The 19,701-nt window shown below is 48.1% G+C and overlaps 1 protein-coding gene across 1 annotated transcript in view; it reads right to left on the reverse strand.

The window, feature by feature from the left end:
• The window catches only part of SFMBT1 (Scm like with four mbt domains 1), an 88,516-nt gene that overhangs the window by 7,359 nt on the left and 61,456 nt on the right, over positions 1 to 19,701 (reverse strand). Inside the window, exons 8-17 of the mRNA XM_040994621.1 lie at positions 19,435 to 19,536; positions 15,738 to 15,888; positions 15,076 to 15,158; positions 12,386 to 12,512; positions 11,305 to 11,418; positions 8,968 to 9,010; positions 5,785 to 5,849; positions 3,001 to 3,140; positions 1,373 to 1,482; positions 610 to 785 (exon numbers count right to left, since the gene is read on the reverse strand). Of these exons, the coding sequence (XP_040850555.1) occupies positions 610 to 785; positions 1,373 to 1,482; positions 3,001 to 3,140; positions 5,785 to 5,849; positions 8,968 to 9,010; positions 11,305 to 11,418; positions 12,386 to 12,512; positions 15,076 to 15,158; positions 15,738 to 15,888; positions 19,435 to 19,536 (1,111 nt within the window). The remainder of the gene's footprint in view (positions 1 to 609; positions 786 to 1,372; positions 1,483 to 3,000; positions 3,141 to 5,784; positions 5,850 to 8,967; positions 9,011 to 11,304; positions 11,419 to 12,385; positions 12,513 to 15,075; positions 15,159 to 15,737; positions 15,889 to 19,434; positions 19,537 to 19,701) is intronic.

Raw genomic sequence — 19,701 nt, forward strand, 5'->3', positions numbered from 1 at the left:
GCCTTGGGCCGTATTCCACTGCTTTCCCAAGCCACAAGCAGGTAGCTGGATGGGAAGCAGGGCCACCAGGATCAGAACCAGAGTCAATATGGGATCCCAGTGTGTGCAAGGCAAGGACTTTAGCTGCTAAGCTACTGCGCTGTGCCCATGTAACTCTGCCTTTTATATGAATAAATAAAACTTCTAAAATAAAAAAGAATCCTTTAGGAATATAAGACCTGGGGTAGGCATTTAACACAAAAGCTAATGACTGCTCGAGACATCCGGATCCCATATCAAAGTGTCTGGGTTCCAGTCCCACTCTGTTTTCCACTCCAGTTCCCTGCTAATGCATCCCAGGAGCCAGCACTAATGGCCAAAATGCCTGGGCCCCACCACCTGGGCGGGGTGGGGGCGGATGGACAGGCCTGGGGTTCCTGACTCCTGGCTTTGGCCTGGCCGAGCCACAGCAGCACAGGCATCTGCGGAGTAAAACGCCAGAATGCAGATCGACTGATCAGCATTTCTCTTTTTCTGCTTTTCACATAAAAGAAAAATTATAAGGCTTATTTCCAATGTATAATGTAGAGTCTGTTGCTATAGTTCACACATCTGAGAACCATGACTTACTGTATTTGGTCTTGGTGAGCACAGAGCAGTTTTCAGAACACTTATCCAGAACCATTCGTGGACCGAAGAGGTTAGGACAGCATTCCAATTTGATACATGTTTGTCGGCAGAACTCAGTCACGCGGTCTGCTGTTTTCACTATTTCCACAGTTGCACGATAACTTTTTCCTTTATATCTGCCATGGAAGACATTAGATGACAAATTTACCAGGCAAGCGATCACCCAGAGAGAAGCCAAACATTAATATATTTGAAAAACATCTCTGCTTGATAGAATACTCTATGTCCTTCTATAGTTTCAGAACTTAGAAGTTCTACATTTTACACTTAAATTAGATCTAGTAGGTGATGACAGTGAACAGTTGGGTCACTTTAAAAGAAAAACAGAGCATAAGTTATCAAACTAATGCTCCCGCTGCCTGTTCGTAGGTTAACATTTTCAAAGAGTGATTTTACTGTTACCCAAAGAATGTCACCTCCATCAGGTGTGCCCTTAGCTGGGGCAGGAATCCTACAACTGCCACCGCCATAACAAGGGCGAAACTTTTCAATTTCCACAGTAATTTGAAAAAGTAATCATAGTTCTCTTGAATCTAATAACAGGAGAAGATGTATGCTTCTCTCTGTCCCAGTTTCGTTTTTTTTTTTTGGGGGGGGGTGTACTTTACGTCCATCAATCCAGAGCAGAATGAAAATTGAAAATAAAAACCAACCAGCCCCTTCAGCATCACTCCCTGAAACCTGGGACTCCAAAGGCACTCACTTGGCCTTCAGGACTTCCCCACAGCCGTGCCACACAGAGTCTTTGTCTAGCTGGAGCTCCCGCAGGACGCGGCTGGGCTTGTAGGCTGCGTTGATGAGTAAGGTGAGCACCTGAGGTCGGTTCCAAAGCCAAAAGAGAGGTTGGGGAGGAGAGAAGAGACATTAGACCCCTGCATTGCCACCAGCCTCAGAGGTCGCTGCTGATCCTGTTAACTGGCAAGCATTTACCAAAGCAGTAATGCCGCAGGGCTCATGACTGTCCACACTTGCACTTAAATAGAGTGACAAAATCCTACATGTTCAGAATGGAAAAGTCAGACAAAAGTTGGCACCATAAACCCAAATTACTCGAGCATACACTTCTGGAAGCTTCCACAGTCAATACATGCCCTTGGTAGAGAGCAGACCTTTGTGGGGTTGGCACTATGCCCTCAGAAGCACCACTTTGCCAGAGCCTACCTTGTCAGGCTGAGGGTCAGAAGGTTCAGTATGGCACATTGGCTGGGGCCCCCAGTTTCATCATGTTCCCCAGACCAGTGACACACAGCCTGTCAGCTGTGGCCCCTGCTCACCGGCACGCTCCATTATTCCCTTGAGGAGGATCTCCTACGGAAGACCTATCTGCCCAGACAGAGAAGTGGTGGTGACAAGAGGTGCTGCCAGAACCCTGAGTGTGCACCGTACCGGGATCCTGAGTTGATACCACGTGGTCTTTCCCCATCCCCAGGTACTGGGGTGGTTGGGAACCTGGGTATGTCTCATTCCCTTACTTTGTCCCTTCCCCCAGAAACAGGAAGAAAAAATTTAAAAAATGGAAACAACAATCACACTCACTTTTCCCTAACCCTTAATCCTTCACACCCTGATCAACTATGTATACATCATCAAAAATAAAATTAAAATTAAAAAAAAAAGAGGTACTGCCAGGGCACCTGTCCCCTAGGGGGCAGAAGTCCCCAGGGGCTATGCCTGGCTCTCGGCACCAGCCCACTGGCAGTGTTACTCTGCCGGTTTCAGTTCCTTTTAGTCACACAGTGTGCACTCAGTGGCAGATTTCAGGGATGAACAACATCTAGGCGCTAAGTCACAAGTCACCTGAGTATGGAGACAGCTCAGTCCTGCACCTCCCACCCAGGATGGGACTCTTGTCTAGGTCCAGCCCACCCACCACAGCATACACACACCTGCCCGTCAGTCACCTGCAGCCATCTGTTTGCAGAGGGACAGCAGAGGCGACTCACAAAACTTGTTCTCTCACGATCCTTACAGGAGCCCCGTGCTATGTCACAGCGCTGGTCACCTGGCTTCATCACACAGCCTCTCAGGAAGGTGTGTGGGCAGGTCAGTGAGAGGCCCCAGCCTCAGAACCTTCCTTGCAGTCTGTTGGTCTACTAGTTGCATTAATCTCTTACCGTGTCTAATTCACAAACCACACTTTTGACAGGTCTGTACACACAGGCACACAGCAGGCACCATGGACTGCATCCCAAGAGTAAGAGGGCACTGGCTCACTGAGCAGGGTTCACAGTTTCAGACAATTCCTGGAGTAAGCATAGCCATAGCCCCGGTGAGCCTGGGCAACTGCCTGAAGTTTCCCAGCTTGTGCTGTGCTGCGGGCCAGAACCTTACCTCTCTGAGGACCAGCACACAGTTTCCAGGCCCCACACACTGAGGCAGCTCAGCAATCCTGCCTTTGTTCAGGTATGGCCCTGAGAAGCAGCGATGGTTGAAGTAGATCTTTGGACAGCAGTATTTTCCATTAATCATAACTGCGAAGGAAGGAGAAACAAATAACACTGACTCCTCCAGCCACATATGCAAAGCTGAAGTGCCAGGAGGGAAACACCGCACACGCCCACCAGCAGACCTGTGCACACAGAAGCGCAACGCACTCACTGCCTGAGAATGAATTGAAATACCTTATACTCAGGCAGTGCCCACGCACCTTGCACTGTCTTACAATGCTATGGCTCAGCCAACATCAAAGACACCCCGAATCCCATGCCACTGGCTCCTGTGAGTGCCACGACTGTCGCAAGGCTCTGTGCACCAGATGTCAGGAAGTGCGGGATCTACTTTGTGGACCATGCTAATGGCCTGGGAAAGCAGCAGCATATAATCCAATTGCTTGGGCTCTTGTGTCCATATGGCGGACCCAGAAGCAGCTTTTGGCTCCTGGCTTCAGCCTGATTCAGTGGTAGCCACAGAAGCCATCTGGGGAGTGGGCCAGAGGATGGCAGATTTCTCCTTCTCCTTTTAATTTTGTCTTTTAAAATAAATCTTTAAAAAAAATAACAATATTCAACATTCTATCCAGAACATTTCTTAGGACTGATGCTGATGACTACCCAGGAATCTAATTTGTCTCCTTAAGAGTACTGATCAAAGAACTAAGCACAGTGGCCTAGCGGTTAAGTCCTTGCCTTGTATGTGCCAGGATCCCATGTGGGAGCCAGCTTGTGTCCCAGCTGCTCAGCTTCCCATCCAGTTCCCTGCTTGTGGCCTGGGAAAGCAGTCAAGGACGACCCAAAACCTTGGGACCCTGCACCCGTGTGGGAGACCTGGAAGAAGCTCCTGGCTCCTGATCAACCCAGCTCCAGTCAAATTGTGGCCATTTGGGGAGTGAATCAATGTACAGAAGATCTTCCTCTGTCTCTCCTTCTCTCTATATATCTTCCTTTTCAATAAATTAAATAAACCTTTACAAAAAAATTATAGTGGCCAAAGGCCACTAAAGCTGAAATGTTGGCAGCTTCTCATGCTGCAGGATCTCTCCCATCACCGGTATTTCTCAGCAGCTGGAATATGCTGTAACCACATCTTTAAGTTCCTTCTGTTTTGTGTATATCTAAGCCCAGAAACTTCTCTCCAGCCAGGCTCATGCATGAATATTGTACTTTTACCTAATGTGCTTTTTTAAAAAAATTACATTCCCTCATAGTAGCTGCCCTTTCAGCTACTGAATATAGGAAACTTCAAGTACAGTAGGGAATTTTTATTGTGATACAAAGCAGAGAAGTTCTACTGGCACATCCTGCCTTTCAACCCGACATTAACAAAAGGAGATGGGGATGGTGTTCTGCTGCAGTGGATTAAGCCACCATTTGCCTGAATTCCATCAGAGTGCTCGGTTGGAGTCTGGCTACTCTGCTTGTACCCAGTTTCCTGCTGATGCTCACTTGGGAGCCAACAAGCGATAGCTCAAGCACTTGGGTTTCTGCCACCCACATGGGAAACCATGGAACTCCTTCCTCCTGGCTTCCACCTGGCTAAGTGCTGGGGTTAAGTTGCTGCCTACAGTGCTAGTGTCCCATAACAGGTACCGGATCAAGACCCAGATGCTCCACTTCCAGCTCCCTCCTAATGCATCTGGAAAATCAGCAGAGAACAGCCCAACTGCTTAGGGCCCTGCACCCACATGGGATATCTGGAAGGAAGCTCTTGGCTCCTACCTTCACTCTGGCCCAGTCTCAACCATTGTGACCATATGGGAAGTGAACCAGGGGATGGAATCTCTCTCTCTCGTCATCTCTAACTATACCTTTCAAATACACAAATCTTTAAAAAAAAATACAAAGGCGACATCTGCAGTGTTCACCGCTGAGGCATTCAGAGGTACAGACCACCTCCTCTAATGCGGAATGTGTTCTCAGCACGGTGGTCAGCATGAAGACACCTACTTTGCCAGCCAAGATCCCCTCTTCAGGATAAGGGCTCTCAACCTGTGCTACTGGGAGCACTGGCAGCTTGCAGTTCTCCACTGTAGCCTGCTCCAGAACTGTTCTGAACCAGGGACAGCCCTCAGGGAAGACAGCCTCCTGACTCAAGGTCTTTCCCAACTATGTGAGGTGGGGCTGCAGGAGGTGAAGGCAGAAGCTGCTCGAGTCAGGCCCTTTTGCACAGCTCCATCAACTCCACGGCTCTCGCAGAATGTGGAGACATCCATGCTGCAGCTGATGTACTAGGGTTCAGTTTCTCTCTCTGCTCATTGCTGTCTACTTCTCCCAGGAGGAGCGCCTCAATGTACACATGCAGATGTCCGAGCTCAGATGTCCCCGGGAACCTGACCTACGACAAAATCCAAACCAAAAGCTCTTCACCGAGGTCAGGCACAAGGTGCTACCTCGTAAATGTTTTCTTCTCTGCAGGTACTGGAGTGACCAGCCAGGTGTCCCTTACATGTAAATGACACAGGAAAGGCGGTGGGTGCAAGAGCATAGCACAGGACTGTGCACTTCAGGAAGCTGCCTGTCCTTCCACTCAGAGATCACGCTTCTCGGAGCCTTGATGTCCAGACATTTACCAAATCCCCTGTGAGTGCCCCGCTGTGCTGGAACGCACATAGCTGCCCGGGGAGCTGAGGGATCCAGGGCCCTCCCCCTCCGTGGGGCCGCCCACGCCCAATGCCCATACCCGAGTCTGCAGAGTTCAGCTCCTGGCTCTTCAGGCCTTCATGGACAGCCCGCGAGGATGGCACTCTGTGACAAAACAGAGGACAGTTGAAAGAAGCCCCATTCCCAAACAGTCAGGTGTGAGTTCATCTCCTTTAGATTTAGGCAGAAAGCACATGTGACAGGTTGCAAAATCTGTTGATGGAAGAAGATATTTCCTCCATCACACTCTTTTTCCATTTCTATTAGTTTCAAAACTAAAGACAAATTATCAAAAAATCCAGGGGCTTATTTTGCCTTTATCAATAGCTAGAAAATGCTAAATAATTCCTCTTCTCAGAGTGCTTCCTAAGCTTTGGGTCTGTCCAAGTTGAGGGAAAATCCAAAGTCAGTTTTTTCACTGTTTGGTATCTACTGGGAATGAGACTCTATGGCCCTTCTCTCTGCTTGTCAGTTTTATTGCCTACACAGCTACAATACCTATATATTGTATATACCTATCACTCATGTACTAGGCGGTCAAAGAACTTGCTGCAGGCTGACCGGTGATTCTCCACCTCATTCACGTGGTGAAGCCCTGACCCTCAACTGAACTGTATCTGGAGACAGTTTTGAAAAAGCAAGGTTGGGCCTGGCGTGGTAGCGCAAGTGGTTAAGGTCCTCGCCTTTGCACGCCTGGGATCCCATACGGGCACCGGTTCTATCCCAGCGGCCCGCTTCCAATCCAGCTCCCTGCCCGTGACCCGGGAAAGCAGTCGAGGACGGCCCAAGGCTTTGGGACCCTGCACCCGCGTGGGAGACCCGGAAGAGGCTCCTGGCTTCGGATCGGCATAGTATTGGCCGTTGCGCTCACTTGGGGAGTGAATCATCGGACGGAAGATCTTCCTCTCTGTCTCTCCTCTCTGTATATCTGCCTTTCCAATAAAATATAATAAAAATAAATCTTTAAAATAAATAAATTAATTAATTAAAAAAAAAAAAGCAAGGTTAACTGAGGTTGTGTGGGTAGAGCCATGATCTGAAAGGACCTGTGCAAGTCCTAGGAGATACTTAGGACGCTTGCAGCTCCTGTCAGAGTGTCTGGATCTGAAATCTGCCTCTGCTTCCTACTCACAGCACCCTGCCAGGCAGATCACAGCTCAAGTGCCTGGGTGGCTGCTACCTACGTAGGAGATCAGGTGGAGCTTCTGGCTCCTCGCTTTGGCCTGGCTCAGCTCTGGCTACAGACAGCATATAGGGGGAGTGAACAAGTGGACAGAAGATCTCACACTCTCCCTCTGTCACACCTCTGCAATAAAAAAAATTAGTGTTGACAGAAAGAAAGAAAGAAAGAGAGAAAGAGAGAAAGAAAGAAAGAAAGAAAGAAAGAAAGAAAGAAAGAAAGAAAGAAAGAAAGAAAGAAAAGAGAAGAGAAAAGGAGAATTTTGAGAGGCAGAGTAGGAGAGCGCATGAGCTCCCATCCCCTATTTACTCCCAAATACTTGCAACAGCAGGGGCTAGGCTTAGAACTATCCAGAATGCAGGAACTCAAACCAGGTTTCCCCACATGGGTGTCTGCAAACAAGTCCAGCACTGCCACCACCAGGGTCTGAATTCGCAGGAAGCTGGGCTCAGGAGCGGAGCATGGACGCCAACCAGGCCCCCTGATGATGGACACAGGATCTTAACTAGCATCTTAACCGGTAAAAACCTGGCCCTGGGCCGGGCGTGATAGCATAGTCGTTAAAGTCCTCACCGTGAATGTGCCAGGATCCCATATGGGTGCTGGTTCTAATCCTGGTGGCCCCATTTCCCATCCAGCTCCCTGCTTGTCGCCTGGGAAAGCAGTGAAACCCTGGGCCCATATGGGAGACCCAGAGGAAGCTCTTGGCTCCTGACTTCAAATTAGCTCAGCTACAGCTGCTACAGTCACTTGGGGAGCGAACCATTGGATGGAAGATCTTCCTCTCTGTCTCTCCTCCTCTCTGTACATCTGCCTTTCCAATAAAAAAATAAATAAATCTTAAAAAAAAAAAAAACTGGCCCCAATCGAGATTTTACCATGTGAAGACCCAGTCAGATTGCCATCTATGATCCACAAAGAGAACTGGACCAACCAGCTCCTGGATCTCAGACTTGCAGCTCAAGAATGTGAGAGAATAAACTCCGGTGGCTTGCATTGCTCGGTGTATGCTATTTTCAGGATGGCTGTCCAAGCACAGTAATTTAACACTCAAATCTAGCATGTAAAAACACACAGAAACCTCTGGATTTGTATATGTGCTGCCAAAGTGAGCACAGAAGCCTCTGGATTTGTAAATTCTGCAGGCACCACTAATGAACTGCTTCTCAAAAGCTGGTGTGATGTGTGGTGAACGGGTGTCTTGGTGGGCAAGCAACAGCTCAGCGTCTTGCCCTTTAGAATCCAGTCTTCTATCTCATCTTTTCTGTTACAGAAACAGATCTGATGATTTACCATTTTTGTCTTTCTGTAGCAAAAAAAATCATCAGTGGGACTCACTTTCTTTCTTTCATCCTAATGCCTTCATGCTCTAAACACCAAAGACAATTCAGTTTTGGGGAACCCCTCCAGATGCACTCAACCTCCCTATACAATGCACTCTAGAAGGTGTACATAGACATAGATACACTGTAACAAGAAGTATAGACGTGACCAAAAGCTGAATTAAAAGATCAGACCTTCATTGAACTGCCAGACTCAGAACCCTAACCATGAAAAGACAGAGGACAGAACAAGTCAGTCAACTACCCCAGTCATATGTTGGCAGTGAAAAACTGGGCAAACGGAGACTCTAAGATGGACTATGTCAATCAGAGGATTCTTCAATGACCTCATCGTGCTTGGAATGGTGAGATTGGCAGCAATTCATAACTGCTGAACTATCAAAACCACTTGAGAAAGACCCTCGGAGCATGCCCCACGTCGGGGCCTGGGATGAATGGGAGACTGGGTGGGGCTTCTCCCTTTACCTCTCCCTCTACCCCAGATACAGGGGGGAAAAAAGGTGGAAATAATAGTCTTACCCACTTTCCTGTAGCCCTTGAACTTTTGTGCCCTAATTAACTGTGTAAAGACTGTCCCCCCCCCAAAAAAGTTCAGACCTTCATCTGAGAAATCATCTATAAGGAGATATGTTCTTTGAAACAGCTATTTCTTTCTCTAGAAATTGTAATATTCAAGTAACAATTATTCATACAAACTTACTGCTTTTCTGGTTGAACCACTGCAATTTTCCTCTGTTTATGTACTGTAAGAAGGAAACAGAAGTATAAATGTCAAGAAAATAAAAAAGGAAAAGCTCAGATATGTATTAAGCTTACATTAGCATATCTAAACCCTAATTTCATATACACACAATTCTCAAAGTATTAGAAATACATGCAACTGTGTCTGCATATCTAGACTAAGGGGCATTTTCTGGGCAAAGGGCTTTATAAATGGCACAAAAAATAATTATTTTCAAGGCTTCCTGGGTCAGTCAGTTTTTATGGCTATTTTCCCCTGCTGTTTAAATGATCTGGCCCCAAACTTACTCAGACATTTCGACCCCAAAGTCATTTGTCAACGGCACTAAGAGCAGACATTTTGCCCAATTATGGTGTTCACAAGGTGGGCTAGCAAGAGGGCCTTGGGTCACCAGGGGAGTGCCCTTGGCAGGCAGCTGTCCTGACAGGGCTGGGTGCGACAGTGTGATGTGGGTTGTGTCCCCACTCTGCTTCTACCTGTGTGCACTTTAAGGCTCTCACGGTCCTCACTAGAAGCCAGACCAACAGGGCTGCTCACCCTTGGCTTCAATACATCAAAAACCTTGAGCTCAATAAGTCTCTGTCTTCACTATGGGGCTAGCATGGTGGTTCAACACGCTAATACTCCGCCTGCAAACACGAGCCTCCCAGATGAGTGTCAGTTTGTGTCCTGGCTGCTCTACTTCTTATCTAACTCTGGATTTATAGTCTGGGAAAGCAGCAGAAGATGGACAGATTCCTGGGCCCCTGCACCCAGGTGGGAGACCAGGAAAGAGTTCCTGGCTCCTGCCTTCAGATCAGTTTAGCTTCAGCCATTGAGGTCATTTGGGGAGTGAACCAGTGGATGAAAAATCCTTATTTCTTTGTCTTTTCTTTTCTCTGTAAATCTGCTTTTCTAATAGAAATAAGTACATCTTCAAAAAAAAAAGGTAAAGAAAATATTGGGGAAAATGTGCAGAAACTGGAGCTTCATCTGTTGCTGGTAGGAACATAAAAAACCTGCTTCTGGGAAACAGTCTGGCAGTCTCTCAAACTGTTACAGACACTGGCATTCAGAGCAACGTAATTCATAAAAGTAAAGCAATGGTGACAGCCCATGGTCCATCAGGTGATGAGTGGAGAAATATGGGGCATATCGCTGCAATGGAATATTATTCAGCTGCTACAGAAGGAATAAAGTTCCAATATGCACTACAATGTGGATGAACTCAGAAAGCACTACACTGAGCAAGAAAAGCCAGTCTTCCTCTCCCTTTCCTCCCCACCCCTCACACACAGTGCAGGATTGGCCTTTTCTGAAACATCCAGAACAGGCAGCTCTGGCTACCTGAGCCAGGCTGGCTGACTGCTCATGGGATGGGTTTCTTCTCAGGGTGACATGTTGCCAGATGTATTACAGTAAGAGCTGCAGAATCACAAATATACTGAAACCATCCAATATATACTCTAAAAGAGAGATATTCGTGAAAGATGAATTTTATCTCAACAAAATCACTCGAACAAGTAGCAGATGCATGATACTACTTTGAAGACTTTGTTATAGGAAGCTTGGCTTTTCCTGGCTCAGCCTCTTGTGTCTGTTCACTCTCTCTTTCTCACTCTGATGTAAGCCAGCAGTTGTGCTGTGAGCTGTCCTACAGAGACCTCATTGTAAGGAATCAAGGGAAGCCCCCTGCCAGTCAGGGCTGAGGTCCTAAGTCCAACAAGCCACAGGGAAATGAGTCCTTGTTGCTGTCATCTGCCCAGCTGAGCCCTCCTGGCTGGGATCTGTACCCTTGACGAGGCCTGTAAGGGGCCAGCAGCAGCCCTTGCTCCAAAGGACATAGGGAGAAGACAGCACCTATGGACCAGGAGACAAACCTCTGTTGAACCTCCTGCCACTCTTCCCTTGGATTTGTTAGCCTCCAGAAGTGTGAGACGCATTTCTGATGCTGTCAGAACCTCAGAGCACCTGTGCTGGTCTGTGGCAACAGCCAGAGCAGACCAAGACAGCCGCCAGTCAGCACCTGAGTGGGTTGAGTGGGTTTGGATGCAGAGCCTCCCCACTAGGCCCCGAGAGGACCACAACCCTGGCTGACACTTGGCCTGTGGCCTGCAAGAGCACTGGGCCAGAGGCCCTACCAAACCCTGACCAGCTCCCCAAGCTAGGGAAACCATGCAATAACTGTTGCAATAAGCAATTTGCTACACAGGAACCGATAGCTAGAACACCACAGGTTCTCTCTTAAGTGTCCAGCTCCAGCCTAAACAGCAGCAGCCACATGAGCAACCCTCTGACTCACAAACACAGCAATACCTCGTGCTCGGCGAGGGGTGCTAAGCGGATGGCCGTTGGTCTCACACCAGCCCAAAGGGAATATGTCCATGGATTCCACACTCACGATACATTCAGGAATGGGTTTCTTAGAACCTGTTTAGAGTAAAAAAAAATTTAAAACCACACTTTTCTCCAGATCATTAAACAACCTCTTTCAATAGCTGTTTTACTAAAAGCACAGCTGTTTTTATAAAAGCACAGGCATGCACCCTGGAGGAGGCCGTACTTTCTCAGACATGACAAACCCTGTGCAGAAAGAAGCAAGCTGCCAGGTTGTGGATCTAGAGTCACCCTCAGCTCAGGACCAGCAAACAAGTAGCTTGGAGCCACTTGGTGTGCCAGGCAGGTGGCCAGCAAGTACCACAGTTAGGTCTCGGAAGTGAATGGAAACCAGGAGACAAATATGACAGCACTCCCCAGCAAGAGCATGAGTTCTGCATTCTGGGAGCCATCCAGAAAGTCAAACAGTGAATTAAGTAAGGAGGTGATTCGTACAGTTGTCCCATAAGGGTGTGTAAGCGTCCACAAGCAGTGCTGTCCTTGACAGCTGTGTTGGATGCCAACTCTGCAGAGCAGGAACAGGTAGGGACCTTCTCAGAGTTGGGGTTCAGTGCAGGAAAAAGTGGAGACTGGAGCCAGACCAGATCATCACTGGGTGTTCACATAGTGCCTTCTGCCCACATGCCTATTCTACCAGGAAACACTGCCTCAGGATAACATGGGACTTCTACTTCAGGTATCTTTGGGTTCCACTGGTTTGGGACAACAAAAATACAATAACACCTCTTCAGTAAGCTGGGTGTTAATGCCCATGCTTGTTTACTGTGGCCACAGCAAGTCAAAGCTATCTGATTTACACATTTTCCTTCAAGGAAACAGAGGACTCTATGAAAGGTTTTTAATTTATATTCATTTCCTAAAATAGGAAAGCCACAGACAGGAAAATGCTATCTTCCAGCTTAGACTCTGGCATCTGAACAAATCCCCCTGGAGCTCATGTGTTAAGGTGAACTGGCCACACCACGGGGCAGCCAGGGACACACAGGACACTGGTACTCACCCTCCAGCTGCAGCCACAGGTAGGAGCCTCTCACCGCGGTGATGGTGGCGACACACACTTCTTCAGGGAGCAGAGGGTTCACTGCCTCAAGCTTCATGTTCTCCTGAAACTCATGGTCGGAAATGGACTAGAAAAAGAAGGACCGATCCATGACTGGAGTGTCACTCAGCTCTAATCACGTGCCCAGCTGAGGATGCCCAGGCTCACTGCAAAGCTACATATCATCACGCTTCACTCCTCTCACGGAGCATAGCATGAGGAAACGTGTCTGCTTCCCTGGGTGCTGAGGGCTACATGGTCCCCCTGCGCACTGGGAGATGCATGGTTTTAGAGTTCAGACACTCCTTGTGTCACTGTTATGTGTATGGGGTGCCTAGCTCCAATTCCCTTGTCTGCCAGGGGAGGTTGAGGACATTTGTGTTGCTAAGTCAGTGAAATCAGGCATCGGGGTGCTGAACTGAGTGGGCTCCAATACAATAGATGGCTGGGTTCACACCACAGATGTGTCCTCAAGAGTGGTTACAGAATGCTCATGGACAAGTGGACAGGGGTACTTAGGATAAGTGCTAAAGACTTGTAGCTTCTGGGTCAAGATGGATGACAGACATCTGCCTTGGGATTATTCTCTTTCCTGACAACCTACCAATACTTTTTTTAGTGACTTGCCTTTAAAGATTTATTTACTTAAATGAATTTAATATTTAAATGATTCATTTAATGGTTCATTAATTTATTTTGAAAGTCAGAGAGAGAGACAGACAGACAGATTTTCCATCCACTGGTCGACTCTCCAGATGGCTGCAATAGCTAGGCCAGAGCCAAAGCCAGGAACTTCATCTGTGCCTCCTATGTGGGTGACAGGATCCCAAATGTTTGGTGGTCATCTTCGGTTGTTTGCCCCCAGCCGTCAGCAAGGAGCTGGACTGGAAGTGGAACAGCTGGGCCTTGAATCAGTGCCCATGTGGAATGCCAGCAATTGAGGCAGTGTCTTTACCTGTTATACCACAATGCTGGTGCTTGTTTATTAAATATATAAAACTAATATGATGCATATAATGAGGAAATATTGTGTAACATACAATTTTAAAAGAAATTTCATAATAAATCTAATTTCTTATAAAATTTAGTTTAAGACTAGGGTCTAGAAAACAAGTTTACCAATTAAAGAAAGCTGAATCTTGGCTGGCAGAGAAACAAGCTGAGAGCTGAGAGGGCCAAGTATTAAGCAACTGGAGGTGGAGGAGAAGCAGTCGGAGCCGGAAGGAACTGCTGACGGCACTGAGCTTTAGGAAACGTCATAGCTCCTGGACTCCTTGCCTCAGGGCAATGACCCTCTCCACACTACTGCAGGGGTGGGCGATGGCTATCCTGCAGACAGGATCAACAGTCATTGCTGGCCAGAAATCCTGGGCCTGGGCAAAAGAGGCAGGGAACAAGAGACTTGGTTTGGCAATGTGACAAGACCAAGAAGAAACAAAGACAGACTTCCCACATGGCCAGCAAGGTCCAACCAGGAGAGCGAGTGAGTTCAAGGCTGACAGGTTCAGTCCCAGGCTGAGTTTCCAGGCAGTCTTTTCCTGGAGTTACTCATTCCAAAGCCTAAGCCGCAACCAAGGAATACCAGTCACTTAAGGATAAGGAAGCCGGAGACCAAGGCAGTCAAGCAACTTGGAGTACAGCGAGATTATGCAAAAAGAACACTTCCAAAGGGTAACAGCGGCGGGTGGCGTGGGATGGAGTGCTAATTAACATCCTTGGTGAGATTAAAGTAACTGCTACATCCTTCAAACAAGCATCGAATGCTACTGAAAATACAGAACTACTCAGAAAAGAGAGCTATGATGCCAAAACCAAAACTCCAGAAGACAAAGCGTAGGAAATCTTCCAAAAGCACAGCAATAGAACTATGAAGCAGAAAACAAGAGACAAGCTAAGAAGAGCATTGCTCCAGAGAACTACTGGTGCACATACAAGCCATTCCGGTGGGCATTTCCACGGTGACCCAATGACGCAGCCATCCTCACCCAACCATCCTGTCATGGGACAGACCCTGGGATGGCGGGGTGGGGGTAGTGTGCTCACATCGTCAGGTCCTGCAGAAGGAGCAGGTGTGTGTGTGGAGGGGGGGTGTGCTCACATCGTCAGGTCCTGTGGAAGGAGTGGGTGTGTATGGGGGTATATGTTCACACTGTCAGGTCCTGTGGAAGGTGGGGGTGGGGGTGTTCACACTGTCAGGTCCTGGGTTCCATTCCCAGTCCTTCCTGCCAACTCCAGCTTCCTGCTAAATGCACACTGTGGGAGGCAGCAGCAACAGCTCAAGCCACTGAGACCCTGCCTCCCACATGGGAGATCTGGATTGTGTTCCAGGCTCCTGACTTCGGCCTGGCACAGCTCCTGCTGGTGCAGACATTTGAGGAGTGAACCAGTAGACTAAAGATGTCTCTGCTTTTCAAATAAATGCTTTAACTTTGAAATGTCAGATCCATATTGATTTCTGCTAATAAGAAAAACAAAACCATGAACCTCTAAAACTTAGTTACTGTCAAATTAGCTTTGGCATTAACTGTGATTCTTTTCCTGAGGACCATTTTGCTACAATCAGCAAGGTGTCCATCTGGGCTGAGGGCAACCAGCATCTGAGGCAGAAGTTCCACAAGCATGGGCAGCATAGTGGGGCCTGGGGCTCTCACCGGGGGGAAGCACCTCTGCGGAGCAGCTTCAGCACCACACTGTTTGAGGTAGTCAGCCCAGTCGAAGTCCTGGCTTGGGTAGCCTGGGTGGGGACAAAACCACTGTGAGGGAGGTGCGTGCTCACACCCCACAGCATTGTTGGCACCTGACACTCAGTAGGGGACTTTGCTGCTAAATCCCAAGGATAAGACTGGCTGATACAACAAACCATGAGCAGCTCATGTTTTCCAGATAAGCTCAACTAAGTCACAAGTTAGATCCTGAAGAAAGGTCAGAGGACAAAGTTTACAGTTGTGAACGCTAGCTATTTCTATTGAGGGCCTCCCTGAGTCCTACTCTTGACTATCCACCAAGAGCTCCCTTCCAGTCCCCTGAGATAAAGCCTAGACACCCAGAAATGACCAACAAGCCAACTTCCCAGCTCACTAGCTGGCTCCCAGGGTCCCCTGTGTCTCCAAGCCCCGCCCACTATGGCCGTCTGGCAGCCACCATGGGGCAGGGACGAGGGAGCCCACCCAGAGCCCCGGTGCTCCTGCAGGGGTGTGTCAGGCCCTGGGGCTGGGACAGACAGCTCTCCCACATGCACCTGTCTGGAACCCAGACTTGCTTCCCTGGCCTGTCAGTGATGGGCTGGGCATGACAGAGAAGCAGGGGTGCGTACCCGGAGGGGGGCTGAGGTGGACACCATTCTTCAGACTCCATTGCACAGGGAAGAGGCCAGGACTGTTGGCGTGGCACACGAATGACCGCCGCGTATGGTTCTCGGGCCGCAAGTCGTCCATTTCCACCAGAAAGTACTTGTCATCAAAAACCTGCCAGTCAACAGAAGTGAGACAAGCGGCATGAAATGTTCACATACACATTCTCCTTGGAACAAACATGTTAAAAGGTTCAGTCACTCTGCGTAGTATGACTACCTCTCAAATGTTAGCTACGTACCAGGTACTAATTTACCTGTTATTAAAGATTTTATTTTATTGCTTTGATGGGCAGAGTTACAGAGGGAGGGAAGGAGAGACAGACAGAAAGAGAAATCTTCCACCCTTGGTTCATTCCCCAAACAGCCACAGTGGTCCACAGCTGAGCAAGGTTGAAGCCAGGAGCCTAGAATTTCATCTAAATCTTCCCTGGGAGTGGCAGAGGCCTGGGTCCTTGAGCCATCTTCCACTGCTTTTCCCAAGCATATTGGTAGGGAGGTAGATTGAAAGTGGAACAGCCTGAACCAGGGCTTGAAGCAGCACATGGAATCCCAGTGTCAAAGGCAGCAGCTTAATCCTCTGCACTACAATGTCAGCCCAGCAGTTGCTTGGCATGCCCACAGCCCCCCTTCAAGTGCCTGGCTCAAGGCATGGCCTCTGCTTCTGAGCCAGCTTGCTGCTTGTGTGCTTCTGGGAGGGAATGGGAGGCTGGAGGGAGATGTTCACCCAAGTACCCAAGGCCCAGACAACCAAGTAGAAGACCTAGCTGGGAGTTCCAGACTCCTGGTTAATCTTATAAACTCCCTTCTAGAGATTCAAACCCAAAGAGTTCCAAAAAATTTTCATTTGGAGCTTAGTGAAGAGCCAACTATACCAGTATGAGGGCATTTAAGACATTCAAGCAAAGTGGGATTGAAAGACAAGTTCCTGCAACCAGTCTTGTAGTACAGCATGTAAAGCCACTGCCTGCAATGCTGGCATCTCACATCAGAGTGATGGGCTCAGATCCCATTTTGTCTGCTTCCAATCCACTCCCTGTTAATGCACCTTGGAAGGCAGAGGGGAAATGGCCTAACTAGACCTCCTACAGCCCCTGTGGGAGACCAGGATGGAGTCTCTGGCTCTTGGCTTTATCTAGGACTAGCCTCAGTTCCTGTGCCCATTTAACGCATGATTCAAGGAATGGCAGATCTCTCTCTTCCTGTCACACTACCTTTCAAATAAATCTTTTTTAAAAAAGTTCACTTTGGGGCCTGGTGCCATGGCTAAAGTCCTTGTCTTGAACATGCCAGGATCTAATATGGGCACCGGTTCTAATCCTGGCAGCTCCATTTCCAATCTAGCTCCCTGCTTGTATGGCCTGAGAAAGCAGTCAAGGACGGCCCAATGCCTTGGGACCCTGTACCAGCATGGGAGACCTGGAAGAGGTTGCTGGTTCCCAGCTTCGGATCGGGACAGCACTGGCCGTTGCGGTCACTTGGGGAGTGAATCATCGGACAGAAGATCTTCCTATCTGTCCTTCCTCTTCTCTGTATATCTGACTTTGTAATAAAAATAAATAAATCTAAAAAAAAAAAATTCACTTTGGTGAGAAAGAAAAACTGAGAACAGCACATTTTCCATGACCTTTCTGAAGATGCATATGCATAATTTTAACATTTTTAAAATAAGTAGCTAACATTATTTGAGAGGCTCCCATCCACTAGTTCTGCAATAGCCAGAACTAGGCCAAACCAAACCCATAAATTTGGACCTCCTGTCTGGGTAGCAGAGATGCAACTCCCTGAACCATCACCTGATGCCTCCCAGGGAGCATTGCAGTGGGCATGTGGAATCACAGGGGGATGCCAAAAATTCAACCCAGGTACTCCCACGCGGGATGCTGGCATTCCTTGCCAGCAGCCTAATCACCAAGCTAAGCGCCAGCCAATCTCGAATTTCAAAAAATTTTAGCACCAAAATAAATTTACCTCTTAATTCTATTTCCCATATGATTTTTTTTTTTAAATTGCAAAGGCATATTTATAGAGAGATGCAGAAACAGAGAGAAAGATTTTCCATTCACTGGTTCACTCCCCAAATGGTCACAATGACCAAAGCTAAGACAATCTCAAGTCAGGAGCCAGAAGCTTCTTCCAGGTCCCTACACAAGAGGAGGGCTCCAAAGCTAATGGGCTATCTTCCGCCACTATCCCAGGCCATAAGCAGGGAGATGGACTGGAAATATAGCAGCCAGCACATGAACTGGTGCCCAGAAAGCCATTGCTTGAAGGTGGAGGATTAGTCAATTGAGCCATTGTGCTGGTCCCTCCATGAACTTTTTGAAAGATGCCAGTATATTAGCTTTTCAGGTTCTAGCTCAGTTTATCTTCTTTAAAAAGAAGAGTCTATGTGGCAGACATTGTGGCACAGCTGTCTAAGCTGTCATTTACAATGCCAGTATCCCATATGAGTGCTAGATTAAGTGCGAGCTGCTCTACTTCCAGTTCAGCTCCCTGCTAAAGCACCTGGAAAAGCAGTGGAAGATGGCCCAAGTGCTTGGGTCCTTGTCACTTACATGGGAGACCTGGATGAAGCTCCAAGCTCCTGATTTCAGCTTGGCTCAGCTCTGGCCATTACAGCCATAAACCATCTCTCTTCCTTCCTCCCTCATCTGTAATTCTGCCTTTCAAAGAATTAAATAAACCTTTAAGACAAAAATGCAGTGTTTATGAGCTTTATATGACTCTGTAAACCATCCCCCAGCCATTCAGCCCCTTCCTACAGGCCCAGTTGCCTTCATGACAAGGGAAAGGTAAATCTCAGCACTGGAGCGGCTGTCCCTGCAGACTGGATCCACTCCGGTTCTCTCCTGTCCCATAGCTGCTCTGTGTCCAACAACCCTGCTCTGTGCTTGTGGCTGCTCTCCATAACAGCTCTTCTTCCATCAGACTTCCACAAGACTGGGCCACATGGCCAGAGGCCTGTGGTGGCACTAATTGCTTGTTCCCCACACACCTCTACCAACTTCCCAAAAGCTCTGCACCCGCCTGAGGATGGACACTGCCTGTCCCCATGCTTTACAGACCCTACAGCCCACCTTTTAGGGGTAGGCATTTGTCTCTCGTATTTGTTAAGACACCACTTGGGAGATCCTCATTCCATACTCAGTGCCTGGAATGAAGTCCCGGTTGGGTTCCCAAGTCCAGCTTCCTGCTAATGCACCTCCTGAAACACAGCCGTGATGACTCAGGTTCCTGGGTGTGTGAAACCCACATGGGAGGCCCTGCGTGAGTCTCTGGTATGGATCCCTGGCTCCTGGCTCCAGATCAGTCCATTCCTGGCAGTTGCAGGTATTTAGGAAGTGAGACAGTGGATGGGAGATGGGTCTCTGTCTGGCTACTTTTGTCTTCTTCTCAAGTAAAGTAAATAAGAAGTCTTTAAGTTTCTCCTCCATTGTAGACATCTGGCCCTCCCCTTCTCACGCCCAGGCCCTGGTTTGGGATTGGCTGAACTGCTGACTCTGAAGCAGGAATGTGCTGCAGACTGGACAACACAGATGACAGACACGCACAGAAGCCCCTCACCTTGGACTGGGAGTTGGAAGGCCAGCACACCACAAGACGCTATACCAAGTACCCTGACAGGGACTCCCTCCACACAGGGGGGGCTGCATCTCACCTTCACAACTGTAGCTGGGGAGATCCCAAAAGGAGCCCAGGGGTCCACAGCTTCCAACTTCATATTTACAGAGAACGTGTGAATGCCAATAATCTGTTTGTCCTAAAATGCAAACAGCAAAAGAAAGGGGTATTTTGTATTAAGTTTATAGTCACTCATACCCTAAGTGCACTAAACACTGGATCCAGACAGCTGCTGGTAAATGCTATAACTTCTCTTCCCTGGAAAGGGAAAAACAAAACATCAAATGTAGTCCTACGATTTATT

Source organism: Ochotona curzoniae, unplaced genomic scaffold, assembly GCF_017591425.1.
Source record: "Ochotona curzoniae isolate NIBS_2020 unplaced genomic scaffold, NIBS_Ocur_1.0 contig_908, whole genome shotgun sequence".
Taxonomy (NCBI): Eukaryota; Metazoa; Chordata; class Mammalia; order Lagomorpha; family Ochotonidae; genus Ochotona; species Ochotona curzoniae.